Genomic DNA, 14,685 nt, shown 5'->3' on the forward strand with positions numbered 1-14,685 from the left:
ATTTGTTAACTATTTTTTTTTGCAACTGCGCAAACAGGAAGACTAATTATGCCTAATAAAAGCCTGAACTACTACTGCTTACATAAAAGCGTCGTAGGAGGGCGCTACAGTAGCTCACTCGACAAACCAGATGAATCTGCTCTTACACTAATGATATGGAAATTCCAACGACTGCACTCTCTTTCCGTACCAAAAAAAAAAAAAAAAAAAAAAAAAAAAATTGTGTTCAGCACCTGAGCAAAAAATTATTTGCAGTTTGTCAAACAGGCGTTGTCCGACGTAACGTGTCGAACGAGAATTCGCGAGAGTATTCCCTGTTAATATCCGCCGTCGTTGACACAGTATTGCACGTAGTGTCCCTGGAAAATGGAGGAAATTTGTAATAAGATAAGTCTCTCATTGATTCCGACAGCGGAATAGATGTGGTGGTACTACGACGCCCTCTGCTGGTCGAAGGACAGGGGGATACTTCCCGTGACATTTCTCTTGTCCTACTGCTCCTCCTGCCTCGATGTCGTCGACAGGGAATGTGGTCCTCACCGACAGTCATAAAATCCGCGTACTTTTGTTCGTCTAGTTTCTTTTGCAGGTCTTCTTTGTATCGGTTGATGTAGAGGAAAATTGCAAAAGTGCCCGCCAGTTCACACATCATGAGACCCGTTACGGCTAATAGGAAGGAAAAACCGTAATGGTAAGTAAATATCGGGCCCTGAAAGGAAGACTTTGGCCTTAGTTTATTGCCCACTTCTGCTTTGAATGTCGAAATATAGATAACCATTCCCATCAGGATTAGTAGACCTGCAAACAAAGATCAACATTTAATCAATTATCTCAGTAAAATAGTTTAAAAAATTCTTGTTTTAAGGTTTGATGTTTAGCTAATGGCCTGAGGATTTAAGTTGGGTCAACTGTTGGCCAAATGTTGACCAACTTACCAAATGTTGGAGCAACATTTGGTAAGTCTGACTCAGAGTTTATGTCATAGGAGGGTCAACCGACAACGGAAAATTAACATTTATACATCAATAAATAAATATTTTATGTCTGCGTAAAAATGTTCCGATTAATGTTGGTGACTAACTTTCGGCAAGAGCTCAACATCTTTTTAAGGTACTTATAAATAACTAGTCTACTCTAAAATAGACATAAATGACTTAGCATTACAGCAATCCCCCTGAACCAACCGAGCATATAAACAATCGGGTGAATTGGCACGAAAGCAGTAATGTCGAGAGTCCTCTTAATTTACTGGGACAACAGTAAGCTGTAGTTCACCTAATAAAGAACACGTTGCATGCATGGCCGCAAGCTCCAAGATTTCATTTAACTTTCCCATTAATAATTGCTGAAGATCCTAATTCGTTACCAGCACAGTTCTTGTGGGCGTCTTGCAAGAGTTTCAGAGAAGGAAAGAAAACAGAAGCTTAAACTTAATGCTGGTTTGCGAAGATGCTACCTGACAAGACAGAAACAAGACAAAACTTCATTAAAGAAATACTAAATCCGGAAAAGACCTCAGCTTTTTTTGCGAGAGAGAGAGAGAGAGAGAGAGAAAGAGAGAGGGAATCCCTAACAGATTGATGTTTATATCGGTTCTTTGAGGTAGCATCTTTCCTATACAAATTCTCTACAAAAATATGTCAGGAATAAATGATTGTAAGATAACCTTGGTGTGTTTCGAGTCTCCTCTTCAATAGTATTACAACAGCAGCGAGAGATACTCCCCCCCCCACATAATTCATTATAGTGATTAATCTGAAATCCAAATCCAGATCAATCAAGATAAGCTGAAACATTTATCACGTACTCTGAGTTGGATCTTGTGAGTTAGAACTCGAGGAAACGAGAACTACAGAGCGGAATCTGAAGCTGGTTTCAAAGAGAAAAGATACCGAATATGATGAGAGAGAGAGCAATAGACAGAGAAAGAGGGTAGGGAGGGAGAGAGAGAGAGAGAGAGAGAGTCAAGAACTGAACTGACGAGATACAATAAGAAAATAAACCTTTTCCTAAGAAAAGGGGAGAGCAAAACTAAATACGCTAAAAGTACGATAATAAACCGTACACCCTCGAGACACTGCACGTGCCTAAGGAGTGCGTTACGTTAACAAAATTACGGAATTAGAGCGTAAAGGATGAAAGATGTTCGAGAAGAAGGAGCGCCGGTATCACTGGTGTATGGAAAGTGGGTTTTCCTGTAAGCTGTACAAGAAGAGACTTAAAACGCTGAGAAATAGGAGAGTGATGTGCTCAACGTTGCATGTCCGTCGTTGTGATTCTCACACACACGCACACGTACACGCACACGCACACACAGAGAGAGAGAGAGACGTAATAAGGAATGAGGAAATCAAAGTAGAGGTTTCCACTTGCCTCGAGTCAAAGAATGAGTTTTTAGAAGCAGCTTTTGATTTCGAAGTTTAACAGTGTTTAACATTGATGCTTGCGTGCATATAAAGTGTGTGTGCGTGCTCTATGGAATTATCATGTATTACAAAAGTACCTTTTAGTATTTTTCCTCATTAGCAATCTCTACGAACCATATTATTATTTTATTCTTTATTTATTTCCAATTGTGTTATTAATGACATCGAAATTCATGTAAAATGAAAAAAAAAAAGAAATATCTTACCTCTTTTATTATTTTCTTGTGTAATTAAGAAAAATAAATAAAACTCTTTCGGTGGCATTTTTATCATATTCTTTGTAATAAACGAACGACATCGGCTACTGCTTTGATAGATTGAAGAGACAATCTGCTCCTCCTATATATTGAAAGAATTTTTTTCTCCTTAACACCATTTTAATGGACTGCATCACCTAATTGCTGTACCTCATCCACTCTTAAAATAAATGAAAATTTGAACTGAGCCCTTAAACGAAGATTTAGTGCATTAAATGAATCTTTCTACGCTGACTGTATTTATGACCAATTTTACCATGTTGCATACAAAAACACGTTCGGCACATCCGCGTGAATCAAGAAAAGAATTCGTGCTAAATAACTAATCGTGTACAATACTAGAAAATTGGGACATTTGTGGAAGTCTGCAACTTCATATAAGTGCCATCGTAGTCTGTCATATTAGCTATCACTCAATCGTACATTCGTTAATGCAATTAAAGAATCAAAGGTGAAGTACGGATGATGTATAAAAAATGAAAATGTGAAAAGAATCCCAAGAATAAAAAGTCAGGGTGACTGTATTTATACTGATGTCTAGAAATTAAAATATGCTGAAAAGGGATATTGCATTTCTTCTGCTATGCATCAGGCGTTCTCTCAATCAAGAAAGAGTTCAGGGCTTGCACGCCAGCAGAGGGTTTACTTTTTATACGAGTGTCACTCAGGATAGGTTGCGGAACCTATAGCACATTGATGCCCTCTTTGGAAACAGGTAAGAGATGAGGAATCGTTGATATTCGTTTTCAACAGCCGGGAGATGTGGTCTTTGGGGAATACTTTATGGTACATATTGTTTCTAGAGAAAGAACAGAAAGATGTGGAATTGAAAGATAATGGGAACAGCACGTTCTGTCAGTCAGTAGCCCAACTGTAAAATACTATTAGGCTGTTGTTAGTCGTATTGATGTATAGCAGAAATTGGGAGGTATAATGGATGCTGGTTCTGAAAATATATTTAAAAGAGACTCAAAGCAGAAATCCACAATCTATGAGACAGTGGCTGAAGAGATTGAGATCAGGCGAACCCCACTCTTCTGAACAGCAACAATAATTGAGTTAGATAGGCTTTAGATGCATCTCTCAAAATATAAGATCAGAATTCGGGGGTTATATCTGGATTTCTACAGCGTATGTAAGAAAAGTAATGCCTTGGGCGATAAAATGATACCATGTCATTTTTAAGCTTTAGATGTGATTTGTTAATGTCAGGAACGGCAATAGTTAAATGTAAGAAGAAACGATCTGGTCTGGATTGATCAAAGAGATAAGCGTAAACGAACTTAATTCCCTTTTTTGCTAGAAAAAAAAAGACAAAATTGTCTTTTGGATGAATTGAAGGTGAGATGAATTGATGACGGCTTATAATCTAGAAGTATGATGAAAATCAGCAGTTATGACAATAATTGTAGATGTTCCACATGATCCATGTTCGAACACTGAAAGTTTGTTGATTGAGTAGAAGGTATTACGAGTGCTATCGTCATTAAAAATGTAAATACGTTTTGGGGCAAGTGGTTTATATATGCGAAGAAAAAAGTGAATGAAATAACGAAGTTCTGTGGAATATTGCATTATCTTAAAATGTGAAGAGAGAACACCTTCCACCATTAGATGCAACAAAAGAGAGAGAGAGAGAGAGAGAGAGAGAGAGAGAGAGAGAGAGAGAGAGAGAGAGAGAGATGTTATGTTGTTTGGAATGTCTGAAGAAATTGCATGCGTTCATCAGGTCGGGCTACCTGTTTTCTAGAATGAAATATACAGGCTGTCGGAGGAAAACCTTTTCCTAACCTTGTGAGATAAAACCCTTCTAAGAGTTCTCTCCCTAAACGGGATTCGCAGTTTGCTATACTTGAAAATCAGTGATGTGGACGAATTCCGATTCGCTACTCCAGTATATAGTACTAGTGAGTACCATATACTGGAGTAGGAGGTTTTGATAGTTAAGAGTACTTCGTTTTTTGTATACAGTGCTCATTCTATATAAATGACCCCTTAAGTATCAACGAGAAATGCGTTGGTTGGGTCTAGTGAAAAGCATCTTCAGTTTCCATTTAAACAGTCTGTGAGTTCGAAATCCATCGTAAGCATGAATGTTTGTGAATGTCTTTGGGTTGTCGTGATTTTCTTTCCCAGAGATCATCTTGATTATTGGAGGCCTGAAGAGGCTTGAAAAAGTTGCCATGTTTAGTCATTAGAGTATGGTTTCATCAGTAATCGCAGCCTAAGGTATATTACAGGAATTATCAAGAATTTGCGAAAATTGATTGTCTGAAATGTTTTACAGCGCGGTGTTGTATTGATGATTATGAAGCGCGAAGCAATTTTAGTTTGTTTCCTAACGCTTCATTCATTGCTTTTATAATCACATATTTGAACAAGAAAACTGTCTTCTCCATCAGCACTATTTCCATTCTGTTTTTGTTTAAAGAAACGCATGAATAATAACGGCACTCCTCAGTTCACGAATTTCTACAGAAGAATTTTAAAACTTCACGTATTTATACAAAGTTATTTGATATTAAAGATGTTTCTCTACCAGTCTTTCTGAGCCAAAATATTTCTACGAATATGTTTGGACATTTGCCTATTAACTGTACCAAGGATATCTGAGATCGCTCATTCGACAACACAGTGAAACAAGAGATCCATATCTCGCATTCGTCTGGCTTCCTGCTAATTAAACGAAGTTAGTCACGTAGGGTCGCGAGCAAATAAATGACTCTGGGGTTAATGGAATATTCGTTCGCACTTTCCGTTTATAAATGATTAGTGTTAAGTGCAAGAGAGAGAAATTCTATGTCTACGTTGCACGAAAGCTTTGGTTCTCATGTCGTCAGTAGATTACGTTTGACATATCACGTTCTGGATTTTAGCTACACGTAACCCTGTTGCACACTGGAAGTCTCTGTTAGATTTGTCTGTATTAATAACCTTCTATCAAGCATGCTAGTAGTCTACTATATGAGCTGATGAAATAAGTTAAAAAAATAAAAACAAAAGTTAGAAAAAGTTAAAGACTTAAATATGAGCTTGAAAAAAAAGTTAAAGGCTAAAATAGAGTTTGTAAAAGTCAAAGGCTGAACAGAGTTTGTAAAAGTTAAAAGTACAAAAAATAGTTTGTAAAACTTAAAGGTTAAAAATATAAATTAAAGGCTAAAAATAAGACATTACAAATTAAAGGCTAAAATGCGGTTTTAAAAGTCAAATGTAAAAAGAGTTTGTAAAACTTAAAGGCTAAAAATATAAATTAAAGGCTAAATAGGCATTTAAAAAATGTAAAGTAAAAAATAAGGCATTACAAGTTAAAGGTTAAAATAGAGTTTTAAAAGTCAAAGGCTAAAAAAGTTTGTAAAACTTAAAGGCTAAAAATATAAATTAAAGGCTAAATCGGCATTTAAAAATTTTAAAAGCTAAAAATAAGACATCAAGAGTTAAATGCTAAAATAGAGTTTGTAAAAGTTTGAGTCTAAAATGGGAGTTTGAAAAAAAAGTTAAAATCTAAAACAGACGTACTTTTTCTGTAACTAGAACAAAGTTAAATGAAAGTAAAAACAAGTTAGAAAATAAATGAGAATTATCCAGCTAGTCAGAATACCAATTTAGAAATTAAATTTCACAAAGATGCTAAAAGACCGATTATGAAAATTTATTGATATTCACTCACCTGAGAGAATAAAGGCGATGCCAGAAGCGAATGTAAGGACTCTTTTTCTTCGGCAGGCGTGACCCGAAAAACAAAGCATCTCTCCAATTACCAGTATAATAGTACTGAGGAAAATGAACGTGGATGCCCGGTTAACAGCATCTGTAGGAAGAAAGAAATGAGTATTATAATACCTCGCATCGCACTAACATTGTAAAATAAAAGAATTCGATTGAACAATGTTCGTTATCATGAATATTAGGACTACATCTCGATCCTCATTTCATATGCAATTTTAAATTTTACAAGTAACTGATTATACAGAACTTCTGCTTAGCAGTAGTGAGAAAAATATTAATATCTGTGTAATTTTGGTTTCTCAGTAATACTCCTTTGCCATGCGGTGTAAACATATGTTCAGGGGACGGTTGATACTCTTGGCTAAATAATTCATATTCCTATACCATTAACTATACTAAAAGTCATTTCCACTGAGTAGATGGCTATAAATATCTCTAAAAGAAATATATACATAATTAATCAATTTCATATATAATGATTGCTTCATCGTATAATAAACATGATCGATTACAATTCCTAGAGCGTTTAATTACAAAGAAGGCGACACTTTAGAGTGCAGAATTCTCTCAACACTTCAGACATTTGCTTCCAAATTACGTAGCATGTTTCTGCCAACAATGCTACCATTTCTATCACCAGCAGCGGCATCTTCCATTATCTTCACGAGGGCCTGTGAGATAAATAGCACTAGCTATGTCAGCAGGCCGCAAAATAGCTTTGAAATATGGTGGCCAGAATATGGTATCCCACGGTTGTAATTCACGTGCCGAGTAGACAAAGCGGGTGATGACACATACACTATTAACTGATGCTCACCGAATGCTGCACTGTTATCAGTGTAATAGTAGGCTGCGCTCCAGGTGCCAGGCTACCAGTAACGGGGAACCTCGTCAGGCGTAAGTCAGAAACTCAGATTGGATCATAAGATTATTTATATGTTTAGGTTGTAGTGAGCAACAGGAAATAGGCCTAGCTAACGGAGAAAGTAAATTACCAAGTTAAAATTGTCATTTCATCGTATTACTTGTGTTTTATGAATAAATACTGAGTAGACCAATAATAAATATTAGTAGAGAGAGATTTTAGCTGAGAAAATCCCAAGAAAAATCGACATTCTAGGAATTGTAAAGACAACAAATCTCATTCTAGCACAGTGATGTATAAAATTAAAAGAACGAGATGCTAAGTCACTAACACAGGCCATAAAAATGACGCCTTTCATTTGCATTGTTGTCTCATTTGGTCTTATGCAATGTGTACATAATTTTGTCAGTAAAAATGGTTTAAATGCAACCACGACTGAAAGGAATTTCCAATTTTAATATTGATCCTATATACAAAATTTATTCATTTATATCCAGTCAGAGAGGACTCATAGCTTCGAATCTTTTCACCAAAATTTGCCCATAAAATGGTGGCGTTATCATAAATAAATAATAATAAATATAATAATAATAATAAAAGAGCTCTATAAAATCATGGTCGTTTTATAAAAATCCACAAGTGTGAATATATAAAATAGTTTATAAATAATATAATTTTTATAATGTAAAAATAGTTTGATTTCACCTGTAAATGGACCAACTGTATTTTTTAATCGAGCTTGATAATTTTACGTAATAATGCTCAGAGAGCAAATAATTGATTTCAGAGCAAATAAAATTGCTCTGAACAAATGAAATTTGCTTCAGAGCAAATACAATTCATCTGAATACATCCAAGGAAAATTATTATCGTAATAATATTTTTCCGTAATTTTTGACATTTGATTTGTTGATTTCGATCCATTTTGCCATGTGTACTGTATATAAATAATTTTTTCTTCCTAAGTTTGTCACTAAAATTGGTCTAGCCAAATTGGGGCTATATCATTTAAAATAATAGTCAATGATGAACCCAAAAACATTAAAGTGCAGAATATCTATTGTAGAGCTATCATAATTTTTACAGGATAAAAGACGATATTTCTCTACCATAAAGAGATATAGAAGACCGAACAGATTTTGTAAACAGACACACACACACACACCTACAAATTTAAAGTGTAATTTAAAATGAACCTATGGAAAATGTCACTTACATGGTATTGCCATAGTAGAGTCGTTTGGATCGGGACTGTAGTCTTCCTTAGGAAAATAGTCGATGTAGAAACAACGCATTTCTATCTTGCCGGCTGAAAAAGTTATTTTCATGATTAGGTAAGCGACTGACATTTTTAGAATTATAATGATAATGGGTGAACGGAAAACAGTAAGTGTACATTTCTAAAGGATTCCCCTTAAAGATAATCCGTGAGATAATAAATAGTTTGGACTAAAACTATGATTTCACAGTTAGTTATTAAATAAACATCAAAAATATATAAATAAAATGTTTATCAAATGATGTTTAAAACATATAAACAAACAAATTATCTTTATAAACATATAAAGTAATTGACATAAACAAATGATGTTAATAAATATATAAACAAATAAAAACAACGTTTATTTGTGATGTTAGTTGACAAACAAGTACAGTTTTTGAAAAACAAAATTAGATAAGTAAGGAAGGGTAAAAATAAATAAAAGGTGATAAACTCTTGTAGTTCTAGGAAGGGATTCTAGTAGACAATTCACATGGTTATTTGTAAACTGCTATGCCTTGTAGTTGCTAATGATACTACCTATTTCTACACCAAGGATGGTTACGAAAATTAGCAAACGTCAGCTTAGAAATTATACTATTAACACCCGGTAAACCTACTAATTTCTTTTATTACGTTGAGTATTAAATAACTAAATTATGAAAGGCATAAGAAATCCTACTTAAATACATTGCGTTTTATAGAAAGTTTTTTTTTCTAGAAAAGGGACATGAAATTTTCAATAATTTAAAAAAAAAATGAAATAAGCCAATAAAGTGAAAGTTTCTATAAGTATAATTAGTGTCCACCAATGACTCGCTACCTAATTTACTTCCAGAGTGTTAATAATAGAAATGTTTTTGAAAACAAAAGTTACCTGTGGATAAAAGGAAACTGGATTACGAAGAGATAGTCATGAGTAGTATCTGCTATTTCCTCTGAGCAAATATGGATCGAGTTAACTTGCTATTCTTCAACTCATGAGTACTCAATGTGTTATCTTAATCTATCTCTGCACACTGAAGGAAAGCCCATATATTCTTGGGAAGGAAAAGAGAGAGAGAGACAGAGAGAGAGAAAAGAAGAAGTCTGTATTAACATCATTATCCTGTTTGACAGTTCTGTTAGTTTAGTTCTAATACGGAAGATTCCCCATTTTCTCACCAGGAAATGGCGAACACGGAATCTTGAAGTGACAGTTGGGTCAAAGGTTAGGATTCTGCAAAACATTTTTTTTCTGTTCAAAGTCGAGGAGTGCCGTTGAAACATTGCTGAATGACACCACACTGTGATGGAAGTCAGATCATTGCCTGGAGGTGATAGTACGACTCCGTCCATTACTTCTTCTGGGATTATTTCGTTAATGGCATGTGAGACGCATTCACTTCCGGCTTTTTCAAATAGACTACGAAAATCGATGTGCTCGGTCTCTTAAAGGTTTTTATTCGAAGCCAACACATTGAGTACGAAAATGCGGGTGTCCAGATTCTTGAATAATAGAGTCTCAAAAGTCAAGCCCAGAATGTTCGGTAATTTTTATTGGACATTGAAGACTTTCACTTTTGTATAACATCAGGGCATTCTAACATCGCTAACATAACGGAGAGGTTAGCGATGTCAGAAGTGGCTTTGAATTAAAAGTGAAAAAGAGGTACAGAAACTTGTAAGGCAGAGAAGATTGTCTGTCCTGTGTGGAAACAAAAGACAGATATTGAAGTAAGAAGAGATTTTGTCCTTTACATTAAAATCTCACACTTTACGTTAGCAAATGCACCAGAGAATTGTGGATCATACATTATGCCTTTCTAGTATAACGTAATACCAGCAGAATGGATGGATAAAAACTAGAGCCAAGAAATTAATTGAATATATGTAGTTGACAATAACGTTTATAAAATACCCATAAAGTCGTTTGGAATTATTCAAATTATTATAGTGGGATCAATAACAGCAAGAATATTTGGTGAGGATTATCTGGAGTTTTAACAGCGGATGAATGTACGATGGCTGATTAGCAGCGTAGTTTAGAAGGTCTGAAGAAAGGCAAATATTCATTCATTCGACTGGAATGTATTGCAGACTTACACGCGTCTGAATCGGTATACAAAAGACATACAGTTGAGACAGAATATTTATTGTAGGAGCAAAATGAATCAGCATCCTTCTTCTGAACTGAAGAACTTTACTCAAAATTTCAAGGACACTATTCTAGACGTCCGATAGAAGACTCTAATTAATAGAATTCATTCAATGAAATAATTCCACTGCTGAGAAGAAATTATGTTTATTAGCAGGGAATAACTCATGTTCTTTTTTCTTCGGTCAAAAGATAAAGGTATCCTAGTTACATGACTTCATAGGTAGATCGGCTTCGAACTCGTCCTTTTAGCAGTTGAAAATGGAAGTGGTGTTCCTTTGCTTGTTCTACCAAGAAGCGAAGGACGAGGTTGGGGGAGCGGAGCAACAAGACTATATCAAAGCGCAGATGTACATGCGCATAAAACGTGAAGAGATCAAAATATCCCAAATATTTATTTTAATAACGTTTGACTGTTGTGTCAGTCCAGAATACACCGCTAGTTTCTCTCTTTCGTAGCTTTATCTAGATAGATAGATATCTTTACTCTCAAGTTGATGTGCATTTATTGCAATCTGGTAAAATATCTTATTATTTTCTTCGTGGTTATCTCAATGGACATGAATAGATACCTAAACCTTAAAACATTATAAAGCACACCATCCAACTATTGTATTGTTATTTCTATTGTGTACATATTTGAATCTTTTTTTTATAAAACATAAAATTCCAGAACAAATCGGTTTCACCATTTTCTATCATAAAAAATCACCCGCGTATTGATTATATTAAGAAATAGTATTGAATATCCACAGGGACATCATTTCTCCTTTTCCTGGTCGTCGCAGATTGCAAAGATCTCTTTGTACTCAAAAGTATCTTCTCTACACCAGTGTTTCAGTAACGGTAACTTCATCCAACAATTGTAATCTCCGATGAGAGCCCATACACCCCTCCCAATCCCCGGAACTTCAAATTCTATCCAGCAGAAAATGCGGATCCCAATTACTGGAACAAGTTCATGCAGGAATAAGATGAATGGTCCGCACAGCGACATAAAAGGATCTAAGAGGATATCTTACTTGTTTTCACTACTACAAAAAACGTATCGTCTTTCTTTCTTTAAAAAGAATGTTCTCGTTGCGCACACCTTTGACATTGCCCAGAATTTCGGAGATGAAATTTCGTTTCTTCGACACAATGCTAACCTCTCACCTTTCCGAAGTTAAGACTATTTGAAGAAATGAAATAACTGACATATGTTTACTATATCTAGATATAGTTTCGAGATTATTAGGTCGAGAATTTCGTTCTATAATACAGACAAAATCGGTCGAAGGAACACTCGCTTAACAGACATAATGCACTGACCTCATAAGTTTGGACACTTCCGTAGTAATTCAAAACAACGCCTAACCGAACTTTATCATAGGATGGATTTCAGATTTCCACATGTACATCAATACAACACTCCCTCCTCTCTTTCACATATCTGGGAGGTGGGAGGTGGGGGGATTGGAAAAGGAACGCTTGTTCAATGCCAATTCACTAACCTTTCCAGTTCGATTCTATAGAATATTCTCCTTTGGATGGAAAGACTTGGATGAGAATCGAAGGACCTTTTCTAATAGCTTTTCGATTGAGAATGAGTTAACCCAGTGGTTCTTAACATTTTAGTAGTCGCGGTCCCCTAAGTATCCTAAAATATTTTCGCGGTCCCCTAGTTTGTAGTAACATAATAATAATTAAACTTTGTTTAAAACAAATAGTTTTACTTGCTAATTATAATGATTACAAAAAATCAGAAAACAAAAATCAACTTTACTTAAATATTACTGTAAAACCTTTAGGAGATTTATTTGATTTAGGAAATCAAATAACGTTCTTTGTTTGCTTATTTTAGGGGGGGGGGGGGTAAATTTTAAGAAATAACAAATCAGTATTACAGCACTGAAGGTTTCGAAAAGTAATTGCCCTCAAGTAGCATTTAACAACGTTAAGTTCTGTGCATTCGTACTAGTATTGCCTTCAGAGAATCACTTCTATCACACGTCCAGTGGGCAGATGTCAGCCCACTTGCAGTGTTTCCAGCAGCGAAAAGTCGACTTGTGGCGCCACCACAAAAGAAACTACTACATTAAACTGTATAATTCAGATTACTAATACGAAACGATACAAGTTTGAAACAAAGTAAAATAAAAAGCAAAAAATAATTATTTTAAAAGATTTCAAAATTTTAAAAAACTAGAAGCATTCTATAAATTTCCCCCTGGGTGGGGGGGGTTCGGCCCACTGGTTAAGAATCACTGAATTCCGTACATAGATTGTAATGTTTTCCCCCATCATGTTGAGTTTTTCATCCCCTAGTATTATGCCCACGACTCTAGTGACTTTACCAAATGAGATATTCAGAGTATATTTTGTATTAAATACAGTTTCATGTAAATATCACTGATCGCCTAATCGGTTTCTTCAAGAACAATACAAGAAGTTAAACTATAAACAACAGCATACTTATCAGAATCCTGCAAAAAAACATGATACAAAAGACTCCAGAAAACATAACTTTATTTAGAGCAAGTCAAAATTTCCACGCACGCACGCACGCGCGCGCACACACACACACACACACACACACACACACACACACACACACACACACACACACACACACACACACACACACACACACACACACTTTATTCGCCTGTTGTTAAACCAAACCATTTATTTAACAAAGTCCATTTATAGGCCTGTCTTCGAACAGTCACTAGTCCGAATTATCACTGCTGCCCAAGGTTGATTGGATTCTTCTTCCGGTTTGAAGTCTCATTTCGAGGAACAAGAACACAGGAATAGAAAACAAGAACACGATGCTATTACTGTGGATTTGGCTTTACAAGTGACGCGAAGGTGGACGTTGTTGCATCATGCGAAGTGAAATAAGCAGAAGTGAGCGTTTGAAATAACTCTCGTATAGCAGTTTGTAATACGATAGGTCACCCTCTCTTGTGTTGCAGTCATTCCTGTTAGGATTAGATGATGGAAAGTCTACCCTACCTTATAACACGATGATCGTAGCTCTAAAACATTAAACAAAACGTTATAGACATTTCTTACAGTGTGATAATCGTAATGGAATGAAGTGTGAGAGCTGAATTTCTTTCAGTCCCTTACAAAGAAGGTTATAAAAGGTAGGACCCGAGCGAGAAATAATCAATAAAGAATTTGACTACAAGCAGAATTTATAAGAGTTTAATAATAATAGTCTGAATTTCAAAGCATCCTCAATGGAGAAATGGAGAAGACTGTCCCTCGGAAACAAATATTCTCGTAAACGTCCTCCAGCTTTATCAGGGTGTATGTGGGGAGGAAGGGGGGGTTAAGCAGGAAGGACAAAGTAGAATTTGCTGAACGAAATACTGAGAACCATAATTTCTATACGAATAAATTAATTATGACTAGTGATTCCAGACAGTGCATGAAGAGGCTTCTTGACATTAAGAGAGAATTCGATAACAAATTTAATGTGCTATAAGACAAAAGAGTTGAATATCAATCTTCATATAAATCAACATCAAACCGGAAATCCTTTTTCCGTTTCGGATCAGTGGAAAGAGAACGAAGGAAACAAATGGATGTGACAGATTAAGTATGAAAGTACAAAACTTTGGAAGCATTTTTGTTGATGATATAAAGGTAAAGTTAGCGAAGTTTTTGTCAACAAATAATTCGATTTAGATAAGTCATATCCAATGAGTTTGGTGGCTGTTTGAACGGAATATGTTTTGAACAGATAGATTGACAGATAAACATCGGAAAACGACTTTTAGTTACCGCATTTGAAGTGATTGGATAAAATAAATCATGTTTTCTTGTGCTTGCAAATTCCAGTCGAAGCAGAAGAAAATGTGATCAATGATGCAGACGACTGATTTTCTATCATTTAAGAGAAACTTTAATGTTCTGTATCAAATGATGACAGCGATTACTGATAATCGGTATCACTGCTCGGTCTACTGATAACTCGTAAATGTTACCAAACAATTGGCGATCGATCTAACTGTAGAAAT

General features: G+C 35.4%; 1 protein-coding gene across 1 annotated transcript in view; it reads right to left on the reverse strand.

Moving 5' to 3' along the window:
- Nucleotides 1-259: 259 nt before the first annotated feature.
- The window catches only part of LOC150103073 (voltage-dependent calcium channel gamma-5 subunit-like), a 184,331-nt gene continuing 169,905 nt past the window's right edge, over nt 260-14,685 (reverse strand). The window contains exons 2-4 of the mRNA XM_090398088.1: nt 8,491-8,583; nt 6,351-6,491; nt 260-798 (exon numbers count right to left, since the gene is read on the reverse strand). Coding sequence (XP_090254214.1) covers nt 260-798; nt 6,351-6,491; nt 8,491-8,583 — 773 coding nt within the window. The remainder of the gene's footprint in view (nt 799-6,350; nt 6,492-8,490; nt 8,584-14,685) is intronic.

Source organism: Typopeltis vanoorti, chromosome 9 (genome assembly GCF_054136105.1).
Source record: "Typopeltis vanoorti isolate ZY-2024b chromosome 9, IOZ_Tvanoo_1.0, whole genome shotgun sequence".
NCBI lineage: Eukaryota > Metazoa > Arthropoda > Arachnida > Uropygi > Thelyphonidae > Typopeltis > Typopeltis vanoorti.